This window comes from Hippopotamus amphibius, chromosome 1, assembly GCF_030028045.1.
Source record: "Hippopotamus amphibius kiboko isolate mHipAmp2 chromosome 1, mHipAmp2.hap2, whole genome shotgun sequence".
NCBI classification, from domain to species: domain Eukaryota; kingdom Metazoa; phylum Chordata; class Mammalia; order Artiodactyla; family Hippopotamidae; genus Hippopotamus; species Hippopotamus amphibius.
In genome coordinates, this window is record NC_080186.1 from 217,165,989 (window position 1) to 217,185,952 (window position 19,964).

At 35.7% G+C, this 19,964-nt stretch overlaps 1 protein-coding gene across 3 annotated transcripts in view; it reads left to right on the forward strand.

Annotated features, from left to right (window-relative positions):
* Window positions 1-18,805, forward strand: part of POC5 (POC5 centriolar protein) — a 37,068-nt gene extending 18,263 nt beyond the window's left edge. For all 3 annotated transcript variants that reach the window (XM_057740948.1, XM_057740955.1, XM_057740963.1), the window contains 8 exons: window positions 1,092-1,297; window positions 2,752-2,928; window positions 4,576-4,680; window positions 6,272-6,451; window positions 7,587-7,740; window positions 11,166-11,449; window positions 15,006-15,182; window positions 18,440-18,805. In XM_057740948.1, the coding sequence (XP_057596931.1) occupies window positions 1,092-1,297; window positions 2,752-2,928; window positions 4,576-4,680; window positions 6,272-6,451; window positions 7,587-7,740; window positions 11,166-11,449; window positions 15,006-15,182; window positions 18,440-18,583 (1,427 nt within the window). In that variant the 3' untranslated portion in view covers window positions 18,584-18,805. The remainder of the gene's footprint in view (window positions 1-1,091; window positions 1,298-2,751; window positions 2,929-4,575; window positions 4,681-6,271; window positions 6,452-7,586; window positions 7,741-11,165; window positions 11,450-15,005; window positions 15,183-18,439) is intronic.
* The last annotated feature ends 1,159 nt before the right edge of the window (window positions 18,806-19,964 follow it).

Genomic DNA, 19,964 nt, shown 5'->3' on the forward strand with positions numbered 1-19,964 from the left:
TACTTTGTCCTTCTGCCTTTTTCTTTGGGTTCCTTAACCATCTTCAGAACATGTAGGCAGTGTTTCATTGTATGACTAGCGTGAACCATTTGTTGATACATTTTTTACACAAAATGTATGTATTAGGGAATGATTTTCCCTTTTGCAAAGTATTCTTTAAAGATTTTCTTTTAAGTAACAAGTTCTATAGTAGATTATTCTTTGTTTGATTCATTCAGTAAGGAGAAGAGGAAAGCCCTCAGTCTTGGTTATTAGGACCCTTATAACAAAAGTGTGAAATACATGAGAAATTATGATGAATAGTCTGTAATTCCAATATACGTATGATAAAATAGTAACTTTTCTATTTTTGTGCTTTTTAAAGATAGATATCAGTTTTCTTTCTGGCTGTGGCTCTCACGCCAACCCTCCATGTACGTGGGCAGGGGATTGGAGTTATGTATATATGTACGTACATATATATAGATACATATATTTCTCACCTATATGTTGAAGGCTAACAGGGTGCCTTATAACTGAGTGTCTGATAAACTAAATTACTAGTTTCTTATAGTGTTGAATTTTAGTAATGTTAAAACCTACCCCATCGTTTTATGTAAAGTAATAATGACTTATATACAACCACTCTGGCTTTGGTCAATTACTTAACCCTTTCTAAACCTCAGCTTCCTCATCAGCAAAATAGAGATAATAATACCTTTTTCTTAGAGTAGTGTGTATTATGATAGCTAATTCTTATGACATTTTTGTTATAGAAACATAAAAAGCATTTAGTAAATGTTGATATGATGATGTGGATGATACTAGTTTCAGCTCAGGCTACCCCTAGATATATGAACCATCCTTATTTGGAATAGAGGTCATTTGTGGGTGAGGGAAGGAGATGTAAAAGACACCTTGTGCTAGTCAATCCTAAATCAGAGACAGCACCGCACTGTAAAGTAGCCAGATTCAGTACACTGAAAGGCCATTTCTCTGCATTCCCTTAGCCTCTGTAGATAACTGACATCTTCTAACCTTCCAATATAACTCATTACCAATTTGGGTTATTTTCAGTTTAGCTGACCACTCCAACTTTTCTTTTCTTCTAGGGTCATCATCAGTGTCATCCCCAAGGAAGTCACCTCACCCAGTCATGGATTTTTTCAGTTCGAATCTTTTGGTTGACTCTTCCTCACCAAGGTCTAATTCTAGTCCTGTAGATACCCATGAAATAGTTGTGACTGATTTTCTTATCTCTGATGAAAATCTTCAAAAGATGGAAAATGTGCTTGATCTTTGGAGTTCAGATCTTAAGGTATTACAGTGTTCACTTGCAATTGTTTAATATGTAGTGTAGCAGTTTTGCTCTTGATTCCACTGTTTATTCTTCTTTTCTTTGAATTAAACAGTTAAAAAACAAACAAAAACAACTTTAGTTGCCTGAGATCAGTGCAGTGTCTTAAGTCTGTGCTTCTCAATTATTAATGTCCGTATGAATCACATGGGGATTCTTTCAAACTGCAGCTTCTTATTCAGTCAGTCTTGGCCACGGTCCAAGATGGTGTATTTCTAACAAGCTCCCGGGTGATGGTTCAGAAGCCATACTTTGAATAGGAAGGTTTTAAATAGTTGCTGGAACAGCTCTGCGTATTCCACTGAACTTCTCAGATGTTTTGAAAGGCTCAGCCTATCAAAACACCTGAGAAGAGACACCCTGGTGAACCTTTCCCACGTCATAGCTGTGACTAATGGAAATGTCTCCTTTTATATGAAGCAGAAGACCCAATTTTAGCAACATATATTCATTCTATAGCCACTCTTATAGCAACCACAGTTGCTGACAAATTGTAACTGACAAATTGATAAAAATTGATTTTTATTTTGGTGATGTTAGTGGCTTCTAAATAAAACAAAGTATTCCAGAAATGGCAGTTTTTCTGCTATCTAAAATATAGTGGAGAAAATGAGTTTTTCTGAAACATAGTTTGAGAAAACTAAGCTGAGTATTCACATACATGGAGAAATTTTGGTCATGAGAGTTTTGTGGCATCTATATTTTCTCCTTTATTTGGAACCTTAAATTCTAGAAGTAATCTTTTAGTATCATTTCTATCATTTTTCCCCACAGAACAGGTTTCGTACTTCTAATCATGGTGTAAGTCCATTGGAGTAGTACACCACCAGCCATCTAAAATTGTCCTGTGTTCACTTAACCATACTGTTATCAAGCTTTTTGATAACATGATTATTTGGTGTTTTTACTTATGCCAGTCAGTAGGGTGAATAGAGCTCAGTCTTAGCAATTGGTTGTAAGGTGGCCATTGTGATGAATGATTTGGAGGAAGAAAGCATCAGCTCCGAGGGTTTCCACTGTTCATCTCTATCTAAATAACATCCCAGTCTGGTGGCTCAGTCTAGGCCATAGTCCTGCATTTCCTTTTTCTCTGATCTACCTTAATATGGATACTTGAGTCCTAGAGTAAACAAAGGACCTGTTTATTAATGAATGAGACCTAAAAAAAATTTTAATGATACTAAGATTTCATACAAAGTAAGTTAAAATAGGGAAAAAAATCATGTCCTTAGTATGATGAATGTAAACTAAGAAGAGCCGTGACTGTTGAACTTGCAGACATATTCATTAGCGGATTTTTTTTTTAATAGCTCTTATGTTGATTGCTTGTTCTGATTTTTTTTTTCTTAATTTCAGTGTCATTTTATGAAGCAGTATTAAGGAACAAACTACTTGTCAGTATATTTATTTTTCAGACAAACATCATATCTGAACTAAGTAAATGGAGACTTAATTTTATTGACTGGCACCGAATGGAAATGAAAAAAGAGAGAGAAAAACATGCAGCAGATATAAAACAACTGTGCAACCAGATCAACAGCTTGAAGGAGCTGCAAAAAACCTATGAAGTCTCCATTGGGAGAAAAGATGAGGTCTTCTTTTTCATACTGCTTTTAACTGAGATTCAGTAAATGTCTTGCTAAGTAATAAATGCCAGGAACTGATTGTTGAGATCATACAAGATACAAAGGGAAGATCATTTCAGAAACTGGTAGAAAAATAGATGCATAGAAATAAGATTTATTCCTCACATTAAATGTGCTAGGATCACATCATTGTATCTTTGCCATCATGTTTGGGGGCTTTAAGAGTGCATACTAAGTGTGGGAATGCTAGTTTATTCTTCCCAATCTTTTCTTCCTGACTACCCTTAAGAGAGTGTCAGGGAACCAGCATTACCACATTTTAAACCATTCTCTTGGAGGGGCGTAAGTCTCCCGCGTTCTGTCTATGATATGTCTTTATTTGTTAATGAAGTCCTGTCTTCATTTTGTTGATAAGCGTGAGAGCACTGTTTATTTCACTTTCTGTCAGCCTCTTTAAGAACTTGAGAGTAGGGTTCAAGTCTGTGCTAATTTTGTGCTTCCCAACGGCACCTTGAGTAAAGCAGATGGGCCGCAAACCTGTAGCTCCCCCAGGAGGATGGTAGCTTTCAGAGAAGAGGGACTCACAGCAGACACCTCAGCTACTTGTCTGCAGATGCAACACTCACTGTTTTAATGAACTAGATGAGATTATGGCTTTTTAAAAAATATATTGGGTTGGCCAAAAAGTTCTTTTGTTTCATAAGGTTAGGGAAAAACCCAAACAAACTTTTTGACCAACCCAATACTTTCTGGGGGGTGCAGTGTAAAATTGATCATTTTATGTAGTTTGCTTTTTTGAAACAATAGATACTAATGTCAGTCATTTTCCCTATTACCCTCAAAACTCTGTCCTAAGATTTTTATTTAATTTTATTTTATTTGTGTCTCACACAAAAAGAGTATATATGCATGTCCAGTTTTTAAAAACAAACAGTCGTGTGCCACTACACACCTTAATAGAATATTACTAGTATCTTAGAATTCCTGCCCTTTTCCACTTTTGAAAATTATTTAAAGAATCAGAATAAATGTCTCTTAGTAAATATGCCTAAGTTACCAAATCTCTTTTTAATGGGGCCATTTTTACACAGCTCTTTATACGAGAGAATAATATCTCAGGATTTGAAAGCCTTTATAGATTTTTTTTTTAAAGAACAAGAATAATATCACTGAAAAAGTACATCAAAGTGTAACTATTAATTATTTGCTTTTATGAGTGTTTTTAATCCAGAAAATCATTAAACAGTTATTAATAAACTTCTAATCCAAGGTATTAAAGGTACTTAGGGACTAGAAAGATATTTTAAAAACTGGTCTCTGCCCTCAAGTCTAGTGAATGAAAACATTTTGTATACGTAGCAAAACTCTAAAATGTGTGGTTGTTTTTCTTGAATTAAGTGCCAATGATCATATTAATTTTCATATACTGTATATAAACATTTTATTATTACCAGGGTACACATAATGAAGATTTCTTCCTCTTTTGTCCCCCTTCATTCATTGATAAGTAGTGTATTCATATGGGGAAGTTTTTTGGTCCTTTTAAAGCTAGTTCATCCAGGTTAGCTGGATGGAGACAGTAGTGATCATAGGTCCTCTCTCTAGCATTTTTTGATATGTGAAAAAAACCATTCTACTGCTTGCTGTTTACAGGTGATTTCTAGCTTGTCTCATGCCATAGGCAAGCAAAAGGAAAGGATAGAGTTGATGAGAACATTCTTCCACTGGCGAATCAGCCATGTCAAATCCAGACAGGACGTAAGTGTGAAAAGAAAAGCTGACTGACACTTAGTAGACTTCTGAACTCATTCTAAATAGAATCACATATTAGAACTGTTGTTCAAGTCAAAGAAAGGTTTGTTTTTTAATAAGTCAAAATGAATTAATTTAATGTTACTCTTATTTTAAAGGAACTTGATTTTGGTATGATTTGGGAAAAAATACTGCTTATATTTTATAGACTTATTGATATTATCATTTTCTACTTCCTAGTAGGTTAATAAGGACTAAATTACAGACATCCTCATGGTGGACCCCCTTTAACAAATTTGACCTCAGATGTAATTACATGAATTTATCATCTTTAGCATATCATATGCTTCCTATATTATTTCTACTTTTCTGATACCTGAATATATCATCTTCATAAAGAGGCAGTACTATATTTATATATAATATAAAGTTGCATAAATGTTTGTTGTATAACTTGCCTTAATAAGAATTAAAGAAATCCATGTCCTTAAAGCTTTTTAAAAATTATCCTTAGTTTATATATAATGTAAACTTGCATGTCTTTTATTGTAATTAAGTGAGCCGAAGCAGTATATCAGTGTAAATATAAGCTGAGAATAGTAAATTATTGTATCAGAAGTAGAAAAGTATGAAAGTATTTATGTATCCCACAAGAAGACAGAGTACAGAGACTCAAAGAGTGTAGGGGATGGAGATTATATATATATAATTTTTTTATATATATGATACTTATGTGAGTCATGGAGTAATCTTTGTGCATTTAGTTCCACAGATTAACATTTAAGGAAAAGGCTGTTACTGTCATGGAATAGGATTTCTCCTTCAAAAGTACTTATTGCTTTTTAAAAAAATTAATCCCAATAGATTAAATCTACATTAACCATATGTAAAAGAGCTATTTAAAATTGAGTCATAATTTGAAAGTTATTTATTGGGTGACATAATGACAATATATTATGTTCAAATGTTAGTTGAAATAGTTGAAGTTGCCATCAGTTTTTGCATGAAAATTTTTTTTAAGAAGATAAAGAATTGGATATCCTTCTTCAAAAGAATTTCAATTCATTGATAAAAGAAAAATAGCGTATGTTCCTACTAGGATCCTTTTGGTACTAAATATGTTGGCAAAGTGTGTAAATTAAATTAATCTGCTTATGTTGGTGGCCACCAAGCTGAAGAGAAAGCAGGGCCATCTGGAGCCACCACCCCTTGTGCCTTCCAGCCCCTAGTCCTGTTTTCCGCTAAAAGGTCATGCACATTCATAACCAAGATGACAAGGGGCAGGTTAACTCATTTTCTTTCATTGGGTTTTGTTTTCTCCCTACCTTGATTAGTTGCATAAAGCAGTGATGTAATGGAGAAGAGCTTAGGCTCTGGAATGAGGCAAGGCTGGCGTTTCCCTTTCTTCCTGTGTGACCTGGACAGGCTGCTTAACCTCTCTACGCCTGTCCTCCCAACTGCACATGAGAAGAACATGGTCACACAGTATTAAACGATTACACATGTACCCTGCTTACCTCAGGCTTATGTTTATTGTTACTGCCAGTATACTTCCCAGTCCACTGTGTTTTCGAGGTTGTATATTACTTCCATTTAGGTTTATGAAAGTAAATTAGCTGACCAGTACTTCCAGAGAACTTTACTGAAGAAAGTCTGGAGAGGCTGGCGGGCCACAGTACAGAAGCAGTGGAAAGAAGTGGTGGAACGAGCTTGCCAAGCAAGGGCTGAGGAAGTTTGTGTCCAGATTTCCAACGACTATGAAGCCAAAGTTGCTGTGGTAAACTTTTTTCATTTTATTTTCACTTCTTTTAATAAAAATAAAAAAGATGGGTAGCATCACTCAGTGTTGGTTTATACTTAGGTGCAATAACCCATTTCTCCAGTTTCATTCAGTGCAGTGTGGGTTCAAATGAGACTGCTAGAAACGAACAGCACTAGCCAGACTTACAGACTTCTTTATTCTTTTAAATAGTTTTAACTTGGACCGCCAAACCTGTGTTAAATCTCTTGTATGTACATTTCTCTTGGAAATGTAAATCACCCACAGATCCTCACATCTCCAAGAAAGCATACTTTCTTAGGCTTCTTTTGGCTTTTATTTAGCCAGAAATAAAGACCAAAACCAAAAATGTTTATCCTGATGTTATTTTAAATAAGCTATGTTTTTATAAGGTTGATATAAAGCGGTTGTATATAAATTGAAATTATTTAGACTTAAAACAGTAATATTAACATTGTTTCCATGGGAAAACATTCGAGACCCAAAATGAAACTAAAAACCATACTAAAGAATGGCCTCTTGAAATCAAATAGCAAAAGGAAAAATTTTTTTTCATCATTGTAACACTACATTCTTAATGTTAAAGTTTTATTATGCAAATAATTTTATGCAATTGAAAATGACATGCAAAAAAATGCAGTCCCTTTAGATTTGGTCTGTGGGAGAGTACTGTATCTCATGGCACTTTGCACTTTAAATTCTATAGATAACATTTAGTAAAAAAAAAAAAATCTGTTGCTGTTACAGGCATTTAGTTATTTTTTTCTGAAGGGGTGAGGGCTGTTTGAGGCTCTTAATATACTTTGTTCACTATCCTACATAAAAGTTTTATGGTAACATCTTTTTGTATAGTTAGAACACATCAGTCCTGATTGGGACTGGTATAAAAGTCCCTTTGTTTAAACCTTGACTTTATGGTTAGGAATGAAAATGATTTGTTGATGGAGACAATAGAGGTTAGATGCATCTTTAAAAATAAATTGAGACACAGCAGAAGTGGTATATGGTAAAGTGATTTTAGTATTTCACACAAAAATAACTTCACACTATTTTTTTTTTTTTTAACAAGAAATGATATTCTTCCTTGTGTCTCAATTTTTTTTCTTCTTTTTAAAAATTCTCCTGATTTTAGTTATCTGGAGCTTTGGAAAATGCAAAAGCTGAGATCCAAAGGATGCAGCATGAAAAAGAGCACTTTGAAGATTCCATGAAGAAGGCGTTCATGAGGGGTGTGTGTGCGTTAAATCTTGAAGCCATGACTATATTTCAAAACAGAGGTGATACAGGTTAGTGTTTTATTTAAGATTCTCTGCCTACTTTCAAAAAGGATTTGAGGAGATTTCAGTGATTGGTGTGGTCTCCAGTACTGATTTTCTGCAATACCTATGTCTTAGCGAGGCACTGCTATTTTTAATATCATGGTGTTATATCCAGTTTTAAATCTGCCATGAAAATTCTCTGTCATGGTTACTTAACATCTTATAGCTGATCAAGTAAACTGTTAACTCTTAAGTATTTAGGCTTAATGTTACAATAATGCTTTGAATGTATAACATTTTAAGGCTCTTTTAACTATAATGGTAATGCCTTTAAGTATAAAATTTGTTTTTTTCCTATGTAGCCAAATTCCTTGGACTGTTCTCTTTATTAAATATTTCTTGTCTATTCATGGTTTCCCATTTTTTAAAAAACTGCTTGTCTTCCAGCGCAAGAGAGGCTTCAACTAAAACTCATTTTCAACAAATATAAATACAGGCCTATCTATAGAAGTTGAGTAAAATAATGTCAGGAAAGGTCTGTGTATTGGCTAGGATCTTAGTGGGTTTTGTCGTCCGCATGGCGTAGGACAGCTTTGCCACCAGTTTACAAGGAGGCCTATTTTCTCCACCAGGTTTTAGTTTTCTTCTCTGAACAAGGAAGATAACATAAATAAATCTTCCTTACCTGCTTCATAGAGGGTTCTTATGAGAATGCAGTGAAATATAATTGAAAGCACTTTAAAAGACAAAAATTACTTTAACATGTAAGAGGATAGTCATGATGTAATTATTGCAGTCTTAAGTCAGCTTCCTAAGTTTCATGTAAATATGTGAACATTTTTGCAGTATTTGCTCATATTAAATCCTGTTTGAAACTCAGTTTATTTTTTAGTGAGACAATTTCATTTTGTAACATCATTAATATGATTTCAGTGCTGTGAATAACTTGTCTTTGTGTGTTATGCCCTGATTTTAAAGCATCAACAGACATTTCTTATTTAAATTGTGCACACTGTGGATGGTAGTGAGTTAAGGCCAGTGGTTTTTTTTCTGAAGCAGTCATGGTGTGTGGCCCACATGAAGGTCAGAAACTTAGGACCATAGAATCTTGAGGCTGAATGGTTTACCTTACTAATACCCAAGTGAGTACTTGATTTCTCCAGTAAATGGTTTTTTAATTGAGTATCAGTGCTAAAAACAAATTCACCATCCCCAATGACTGAATAGTCTGCTTTCAATTGTGATTGTCAGCAAGTTGTATATATTGAAAAATTTAATTATATACTTGTAACAGATAATTGAGTTTCACAAGTACAGTGAGAAATTATAATCATTAGAACTTGCTGCATTCAATTGCAAGAAATCTGTTTCTTGTAGCTTATTTAAGAAGGTTATGAATGGACACTATGAGTGTTTTACCACCTTAATAAATTTACCATCTTAAATTTTAAATTCAAATACAGCTATGTCTCCTACAGGCAAATATCCATAACAGGATTTGGAGAAAATGTATTCTGATAATTATACAACATGATTTATGTTGTTCCTGTTGCTTCTAAGTCTAATGTCATCTGCAGCTAATGTGAGGTTCTGGGATCTCAGTTGTTTTGAGTGGCCTTTTGCTTTGTTTTGTTTTGGGATCTTAGTTCCCCGACCAGGGATCAAACCCATGCCTCCTGCATTGGAAGCACGGAGTCTTAACCACTGGACCACCAGGGAAGTCCCCTTGTGCTTTGTTTACCATAACAACGGGGGATAAAGATGACAGGAATAGTAAGATACACGTTAGTAGTACACACTAGTGTTGGTGGAGCTACCAAAGGCAAAAGTTCAGTGTAATCTCATGCTAGATTTGCTCTGTGATAATTGTCTTGTGGCATTTTAATAAGAGCTATTAAAATAAGTTTTTTAAAATTCTCACAAGAAAAAAAAATTACTTCTGGCCCCCCCTTAAAACAGTTGTTTTTTATAATGCAGATTTTAATAATGCAGTGTTTCTAATGTACTGCTCTACTTGTTAGAGCAAAATAAATATTTGATTTTTTTTTATCCCTTCTGATTCTCTGCTAGCCATAATCTGCAGTGCATCTCAAGTTGTACAATATCCTAATAAATCTTACAGTTTGGATAAAAGTTTCTGTGAGGTAGACAAAACATGACAATACAAATGGCCTTTAAAAGGATACCTGCCAATTTTTAAAGTAGTTTTAGGAACAGTAGAAAAATGCTTTCCAACTGAAAAACGTATCCAGTTAAAGCAAGAATAATTACTATACTGGTTCCACATCTGATAAGTCTGCCACCCACCTAAAAAAAAGACAATCAGAATCACTTTCTATGAAAAACATGTTAAAACTCAGAGTGTATATGTGTGAGTTTTGTTTTCAAAGCAAAAGCAGTATTTTATATTGAATTCATCTCTTTCATCAAATTATTTCAAAGGACCTATGCATTATAATCCTCAGTAAACTTTGTTAATGAAGTAACTATTGCTCTATTTTATATTAAGATAGTCTAAGACAAGACCTTATACAGAAGCCCAAACTTCTGGATGGAAAGAGGATAACATAGAAAACCTTTTCAACAGAGGGCTACATATGCCCTCTATTTATATATTCTGAAACATCTCAGTGACTGAATATTGAAATCCTCACTCTGATGTTTGGTACCAGGTAGATATAGTCTTAAATGGAAATTTTAACCAAATTCTGATACTGGGAGGGAAAAATCTAGAATAGGTCCCTTCATCCTGGCTTCTGGAAGCTGACGTTATTTATTCCTTTGATCTAAGATTAAGGTTCAGTTTTGAGAGAAGGTTTCTATATGTGTGTGTCACTAAAATCAGTTAAGCGTGCAAATATGCTCTTAATTCATGACATATAATCTACCTGTAAGAATGCATTTCTTTTACAGCATCAAAAGTAAGAATTTAAAAAAAAGATTTTAGTGTTATTTATTGATTTATTATTGTTTGCTGAAAAAAATTAAGAATTAAAAATACATTGGTTTTGTTAGGCTAAGAGCAATAGACAGTAAATGAGAGGGTATGGTGATATCAGAAAATTATTCTAAAGATATAAATACCAGCAATTTATCAGGATAGTTGTATGAAATAATGCAAAGAACATAAATTCTTAGGTACAGTGTGACCATATTATTGTAGTGGTTGTAAAGTCTCAGCTGAGTACATAATTTAGTCTTTTACATAAGAATAAGTCATTCATTAGCTTTCACATGTTGAAGGAACTGGTTGGAAGTCTTCAGTGGTTAATGCTGACATTAACCAGTTAACACTGACAAAGTGTATTTACTGAACAGTATTAACTAAGCCAGTATATGACACATTTCTACATTTCTGTTGGACCAGATTTTAGCTATTACATATTTTAATTGTTGGGAAGATAGAAGTAATCTTAAGAAGAGTGTTGATGGAATTAATTTGTGATTTATAGGGACAGACTTCACAAGTAATAAAAGGGAAGAGTACGGTCCTGGTGTTCAAGGAAAAGAACACTCCTCCCATTTGGATCCTTCAGCTCCTCCGATGCCCTCATCGGTTGCAGTGCCGCCATCCCCACCAGCAGCAGCCCTGGGAGCCACCTGTGCTCCTGCCTTTCCCTCTGCTGCTTCCGTCACCTCTGCCGGGGCCACTTCCACTTCCTCCGTTCACCTTCCTGTTTCTGCTCCTCATGGCGCTGGACTGACAGCGACAGCTTCTGCTGCACAGGAAGAAATGGTCAGTGCAGTTAATGCAGGTGCCTGTGCTGGGAAAAGGGTTCCAAACTTGTTCATATATTGGATATTTTGAACTCAGAACGTGTTTTCCCATGGAGAAAAAAGTCTGTATAGCCTTTAGGCCAATACACAGAAAATATTTAGTACACAAAGTAGCTAAAACATTAATTTGTAATGAAAATAATACTTGAAAATTCTATTACAGTAGTGACAATTAAAAAGAAAGAACTTTTTAATTTTAAAGGAAATTAGTGGATATTTCAAGGGCTTAGGAGGCTAATGGCGCTTTTGTATATTTTCTGTTCAACTAGTTTCCCTTTTCCTGGATGCAAACCTATTAACACTATTCTGTAGTGAGCCCATCTTGATTTGATTATGTTTTAAGTTTTCATTTATAATTGGAATGAAGAAAGGAATTGTTTTTCCTAAAGTCACTAGCTGTTAATAGAGGAGTCCATAGAGGAGGAAGAGTACTGAATGGGGCTGGAGTATTTGTGGGAGAATTTACCTGAAGTTAAATTCATCAAGCTATTAATATGCATATCGTGGTTCTGACTTCTCAGCCTCCTGTTAAACCTGTATTCTTCAGTGTCTCTCAAGTGAAGGGTATAAGGATACAGGCCAAGTTTATCAGACTCATCTCTGCAGGGCTTTTTTTTTTTTTTTTTTAAAGGAAAAAACCCTATCCCCTTCTTCCCTACTGTGGTTTGGATCTGGCACAAAGGCATGTACAGTTCTCTACAAGTGCCAGGATGATTCAGATTTGCTTGTCTCCTTCTGCTCCCTGACCCTAACCACTTACGTGAGAGGAAGGAAGGTGGCAGAGTAGGTCTCAGGTCTTAACTGAGAGTTACACGGCAGGCCGTTAGACGGTGCCATAGTGCTGGGCAGCTCTCTGTAGCTAAGGGGCGCATCAAGTCTGCCGGACAGCTGGTCCTTTGTAGTATTCTGGCTGACATGAATTTCTGCCTTTTGGGAGCTTACTAACTTTGGGGGAAAATATGTTGAGATCTGCTGTTTTGCATCTCTTAAATATGACTTGAGAAATTTGAATATGTGGAAGAGTTTTGATTTAGAAATAAGACACTGAAATTCAACCCTGACGTGTTCAGCTGTGTTTATTTTTCATGATTACACATTTCGAAGTGTGATCCTATACCAATGATCTCACTTAAATAAATACAGTGAGTGTTTATTTAAATTTCTGGTTTGTTATTCATGTTGCATATCCAGATAACACACAAAGCTAGATTTTTCCAAATTCCCTTCTTAAAATATGACTACACCATTTATACATCTGGGTTTATATCTGAATCTGAACGTGCATAGGAGAACTGAATGAATGAGTGTATTTACTACCCTTTTTGGTACTTTTCTGAAACAATTTTGTCACCTGAGATAATTTTGAAGTCTTTGAAACCTGTAAAACACAGTATTATATAAACAGCCCTTCTTCTTCCCCCACCTCTCCAACTACCTCCTGCTCCTTCAAAACAGACACCCATTCAGTTTCATTCACGTAAGTACAGCCTTTAGGATTAGAGAGAGAGGAGAATCATAAGTAAATCAGTCTGTAAGTGTCATGCTAGTTTTCTTCCTTCCTTATTTAATTAAAATACTCAGATTTACCTCAAATATATCTTCTTGTTTTTAAAAAGAAGCATGATGACAAAAGCAGAAACAAATACATTACTTGGATTACTTACCTTACACGAAACCATTATTGTTGGGAACAGGAAAAGAAGATTTGTGATTCAGGCCTGGCTATCTTTCTCTTCATTTGAGTCACAGAGACTTCCTATGAACATTCAAAACTTTTTCTAGTCTTCTTCAGTGTTTCCAGTAGCTAAAATGATGTGTGTGTAGACAGTAAACTGCAGAGAATCAGGAGACAAATAACTGGAGAAGGGAGGATTACCATTCTAGTGAAAGACTGAGTTCTTCTGTAAAATTATCTCCTTTCTGCAGACATCATCAATATGTTAAATAAAATATCAGAATTTCATGGTGGAAAATATTTTCAAAAAATACATGTGCTTGCTTGGGCAGCACGTACTGAAAATGTATGTGTATGTACTAGGCAGTTAAAAGCAAATGTACTATTGCAGTTCACAAAGTTGAACGGTAGATGGCAGTTTACATTTTCTAACTCCGGTTGAAATAATCAAAGGGTTTTAATTGGATTTTTAAGCTATTTTGTAAAGTTTCTCTTGGAACTTTGCTCTTCATCTGAAGGCTGGCAGTAGCCAGGTGGGGCTGCTGTCCCTGTTTCGTACATGAGGAAATGGAGGCTTAGGGAGAGTAACTTGCCAGTGGACACAACTGCTATCGCAACTGGAATTCCGACTTTGACAAGCCGGCTTCCGAGCCCTGTACCCTCAACCAATAATCTGCATCGTTTCCATGTCAGATACTAAGATACAAGTGTTGGGTTTTTTAAAATATGTCATTTCCCTTTTTTTCTTGTTCCTTTTGATTTTTGCCCAGCTAATGTAATTAGTTGATCATGAAAAAAAATGAGTACATGTATGCATTACTCCTGGAGTAAATGTAATCTTTTTGGTGTGTTGTCCAGCAGTAAACAACAAAAGCTGTAAAACCTGACGTTACCTTTTGATATGATCATCTCATTTTTTTTGCAATACATTCTACAAATAACTCTCAAAGGAAAAGGAAAATCCTGGAATTCCCTGGTGGTGTAGTGGTTAGGACTCCACGCTTTCTTTGCTGAGGGCCTGTGTTCCACCGCTGGTCAGGGAACTAAGATCCCACAAGCCACATCGCTTTTACAAATTATTACAAGAGTTTGCTATATATAATGGGAAAAGAACTGGGACAGTTAGGTAAACTGTAGTTTGTTGATATAAAAACCTCTCATTAAAAATGATAGCTGGTATCCATGAAAAAAAGTATATTAACAATGCTATAAGAAAAAAGGGAGGGCACAAAAGCATATGAGTATTGATAATTTATCCATAAGGGTCAGAAGTTCATAAAACAGATTAGCAGTTGCCAAGAATTAGGGATTGTTGAGAAAGGGAGATTGGTACAACTCTAGAGAAAGGCTAGCGTGAGGGAGAGCTTTGTGGGATGGAATAGTTCTATATCTTGATTGCAATGATAGTTACAGGAATCTACATGTGATAAAGTGACATAGATCTATATCCAGGCATCATTCCAATTTCAGCTTCCTGGTTTTGATATTGTAATTATATTGTAATTATATAAGATGTAATCATTGCAGGAAACTGTGAAGAATACACAGGACCTCTCTATGCTCTTTGCAACTTACTGTGAATCTATAATTATTTCAGCATAAAGTTTTAGAAGTTCCTAAAATCCTATAAATAGTTGGTATACCAAGGTTAAAGGGGTGTTTGGGGTGCTTGGTTTTATGTTTTGCTTTTTGTCTTATTGTTTAAAAAATTCTCCCCATGTTAGAGTTGACTGAATATATAATTAAGTGCCTGTATATTTTCTTTATAAGTTATAGAAGCAAAAGTACCATAAATTTTGCCATGGATTTTCTACCAAGTGGATATGTCTTTGTTTTTTAGTATGTGCCCAGGGTTGTGACATCAGCACAACAGAAAGCTGGAAGAACAATCACAGCCCGGATCACAGGGAGATGTGATTTTGCTTCAAAAAATAGAATCAGTAGCAGTTTAGCTATAATGGGAGTTTCTCCTCCCATGAGCTCCGTCATTGTGGAAAAACATCATCCGGTCACAGTGGTGAGTCTGCATTTGATAGTTTTTGTCAAAAAATCTTTTTCCTGAGAGTTGATAGACTAACAAACACTTAAATGACATGTTGAAGAGAAGATCAAAATCCATGATGACTGGTACTTGTTCTGCCTTTACTATTACAGTCTTTATATACTTATCATTATCATGCCTACTTTAAATCTACCTTTTCTCTTTTAGGAAATTAATTTCAGAAACATTGTTTTTTCTAAATAGTATAAAATTATCAAATACAAAAAAGTAATCCAGTGTGTTGATGGCCAGAAAGGTAAAATATATAATTTATCATTAATTAAAAAAAAGACAAAAACTGTTTACTCATAAACTGCTGTCCATGTAGCTAATTTTTTACTCTGCAAAACACTTACCTACTTTTATGGTTTTTAATTTTTGCTCCTTTTTTTTTTGAAGCCTTCCTCCTACTTTTTCAAATACAATTATGAACATATTTCTAATTTGGAAAAAAATCTGGCTGCAGTAAATTCATGTGATGTAAAGGAAAGTACATGGAATTTAAGTGAAAATAAACAAGAAAACCTGAGTTAGTGCCTCATTTTGCTGCTTACCGCCTTTGTGATCATATACAAATTCAGTAAAATATTTGAGCCTCCATTTTTCATGTGTAAAACAGGAGCAATAAGAGTACTTAGCTCCTGGGCTTCCCTGGTAGCACAGTGGTTAAGAATCCTCCTGCCAATGCAGGGGACACAGGTTCGATCCCTGGGCCGGGAAGATCCCACATGTTGCAGAACAACTAAGTCCATGCGCCACAACTACTGAGCCTGCACTCTAGAGCCTGCGAGCCAACTACTAAAAACCACACTCCTAGAGCCCATGCTCTGCAACAAGAGAAGCCACTTAAATGAGAAGCCTGCACACCACAACAAAGAGTAGCCCCCGCTCACCTCAGCTAGATAAAGGCCGTGCACAGCAACAAAGGCCCAGTGCAAGCCAATGAATGAATGAATGAGAGTACTCAGCTCCTCAGTTATTGTCAGGATTCAGGATTAAATGAGATAACGTGAAAATTATACATGAGATGTATAAAGGCACTTTGTAAATTGTAAAGCCATAAACAAATTTAACTTAATAAAATATTACTAGAGAAGGATACATGAGATACCTCTGTGTTATTTCTTACAGTTGCATATGAATCAACAATTATCTCAAAAAGTTTAATTTCTAAACGTTACAAGAATACATCCCTGAAGAGAAACAAGGATTGATTTTAAAAAAGAATGCCCTCCTTATAATTCTCAGTGTTAAACAACATTCCCATCTACTTAATATGTCAAAAAGGTACAAGGAAGGACTTCCCTGGTGGCACAGTGGTTAAGAATCCACCTGCCAATGCAAGGGACACAGGTTTAAGCCCTGGTCCAGAAAGATACCACATGCTGTGGAGCTACTAAGCCCATGTGCTACAACTACTGAGCCTGCGAGCCACAACTATTGAGCACGTGTGTCACAACTACTGAAGCCTGAGAGCCTAAAGCCCTGCTCTGCAACAAGAGAAGCCACTGCAATAAGAAGCTTTCACACCACAACAAAGAGTACCCCCTTTCTCCTCAACTAGAGAAAGCTTGTGCAGCAGCAAAGACCCAACGCAGCCAATAAAGTTTTTTAAAAAGTACAAGGAATAATTTGAAATCCTTTTCTTCCTGAATACTAGATTGTTGCTAGGTGATTAAGTCAAACAAAGCTGGATGGATTTTTTAAATTTAGTCTCACTTAAAGTGTGACCACAGAGAAGTGGCAGATGGAGATGGAGGTACCAAGTCCAGATTGGACACATGGAAGGTGGAGGATCATCTTAGCCTTCACACGTTGGACAGAAAGTCCTTAGATGACTTCTCTGCATATTTTTGAAAATGTGAGATTAGTTATCAAAGATAAGAAACGAACTCATTTGTGTCAGCACACATGATGTTTAGAAGGGGATGGGGGGGGAGAGACTGTCCATTTGTAAGATAAAGAAGATACAAAGAGAGCACGTATGTGTTTATTTTTAATTCAGACAACCTATTGTTTTGTACTGATTGGAATGATATTTTACAGAAGAAAAACCAAGGAACTAAAGACTTAAAACCCCTGTTGCTGATACTTATTTCTCAAACTCCTCTTTATTTAGTATGTCCAATGACTCTTCAGTAATTGGCCACGAATTAAATAGCCATAAACTGCTTCCATTATTCCTACTTTGGACTGCATGACAGGCACAGTGGCAGTCCTCTGTACTGTTTTCTATTTTATCCCAGGATCCTAAGAACTAGTATTAGAAACAGTTATTACTAATAAACCATTAATCATATTTCTGACACTTGAGCGCCACCTGCTGGATAATTGCTTGCTCCTAGTGCTGCTTCATTCTGTGCCATATTTTGTAGATCGTGCTGCCAGTGGTACCATGAATCTGTTTCTACATTTCTCTTGCCCGTCATCCCTAAGGAGAAATAGCACTTTTGTCAGGGTCAGATTAGGTGGTTAGCAACTAAAATTTCATACTAGTTGCAAGAATCTCTCCCATTTGTAATGATTTTCCAGTTATTTATGTACAAAGAAACATTTATATAAATTAAGAAAGGAGGCTATTTTTCCATTTCTTTAAAAAGAAACTCTTGGGACTTCCTAAGAGGAGCAGTGGTTAAGAATCCGCCTGCCAGTGCAGGGGACATGCGTTCGATCCCTGCTCTAGGAAGATTCCACATGCCGCCGAGCGACTATTGAGCCTGCGCTCTAAAGCCTGTGAGCCACAACTAGTGAACCTGTGTGCCGCAACTACTGAAGCCCACGTGCCTACAGCCCATGCTCTGCAACAAGAGAAGCCATGGCAATGAGGAGCCCGTGCACCACAACAAAGAATAGCCCCCACTCACCGCAACTAGAGAAAGCTCGTGTGCAGCAACAGAGACCCAATACAGCCAATAAATAAATAAATTTTTTAAAAAAAGGAACTCTTTATTAAAGTGGACTCTGACATGAGGATCTTTGTTACAAGAGGTTTCATTCATTTTTTTAAGCAAAAGCTGTATCATAGAGCTTTTGAAATACACAGTGAACATTTTGATATATATAATTTTACTTCAAGTATTTTAAAGATGACTTTTCTGAGTGGAAGACCCTAATAGGAATATACATATACTAATGATTGTTTAGTTAAATTACAGATAATGAAATATTTAATGAAATGATATTTAGTTTGTATGATTTTGTGGAATTATTAAAGCATATTTTTGCCTTTTCAGCAAACCATTCCTCAAGCTGCTGCAGCAAAATATCCCCGGACCATTCACCCTGAAAGTAGTACCTCAGTTTCCAGGTCTCTTGGAACCAGATCAACTCACACCCAGTCTCTCACAAGCATTCAGTCCATAAAAGTGGTTGACTAAAATGAATATGTTTATATTGAGGTCTTTTAATTCTTCTGGTTTTACCAAGAATTAGAAGTCTTTAGTTTTTAAAATTTCATATTCTTAGAACATCATGGATACATCATGTTCATTTTTTCAAAATCACAGGAGACTTTTTCAAGCTGTACCATCCTTTGTAACTATATGTAGGTTTATTTTAATGTTATTTTTTATTTAAGCAATTAAGTAAAACTTTTTTAAATTAAAAAACTGGACTTAATTTTTTTTAATAGGCTCAGCCTGTCACTGGTTATATCATCAAGGTATATAAATCCTGTTTTTGCAACGTAATTTCCAAAAGGTTAAATCATTTCCAATGTTACCAAATGAATTTTGAGGGAGAACTTTACTAAAAAAATTATTTAAACTAATAGAAACTAAGGTATTTTTATTTGAAAATTAAAAAGATAAAGGCCGGGCTTCCTAGGTGGCGCAGTGGTTAAGAATCTGCCTGACAATGCAGGGGACACGGGTCCGATCCCTGCTCTATGAAGATCCCACATGCCGCGGAGCAACTAAGCCCATGTGCCACAACTATTGAGCCTGTGCTTTAGAGCCCGTGAGCCACAACTGTTGAGCCCATGTGCTGCAACTACTGAAGCCCACGTGCCTAGAGCCCATGCTCCACAACAAGAGAAGCCACGGCAATGAGGAGCCCGTGCACCACAACGAAGAGTAGCCCCCACTCACCGCAACTAAAGAAAGCCCGTGCACAGCAAAAAAAGACCCAACACAGCCAATAATATAAATTAAATAAAATAATAAAGTTTAAAAAAAAAGAAGATAAAGGCCAAGAGTAATAATGTCACAAAGTTTTTTTGTGACTTTAATATATTAGTCCTCATTTTTCTAGGACTGTAACAATTAAAAATAGGGAGAAATAGCAATACCTATGAATAATTTTTAATGTTAAAAGGGAAAAAACATTTTACTAGCATAAAAAGAGTTACAGAAACATCAAAGAGAAATTTCTTGTTTGAATGATCCTATTTCTGATGTTCTTTCTTACCTTTCTGAAACTATAGCGTCGAATCCTTTTTCACTCTGAACATCCAAATGTTGTCCTGTGGTGGTACAGCCCTGGACAATTCAGCAAACCTTCCAGGCTTGGCAGAGACTTTTCAATGGCTGGTCAGTAGAAACCATGTGGGCAAACAGATTTAGGAGGATAAGACCAAGGTTCTAATGGTTTTATTGATGGCTGACTGGGTTATTTGGGGCCAGGCATTTAAATTAATCTCAGGATCCTCATCTGTGAAATAATGAGCTCTACCTACCCTATTTCCCAAAGTACTTATGGCTTACATAAAAATGAGTGAATTCTGAAGAACTTGTGTAGAGCCTTAGTTTCCGTATCTTT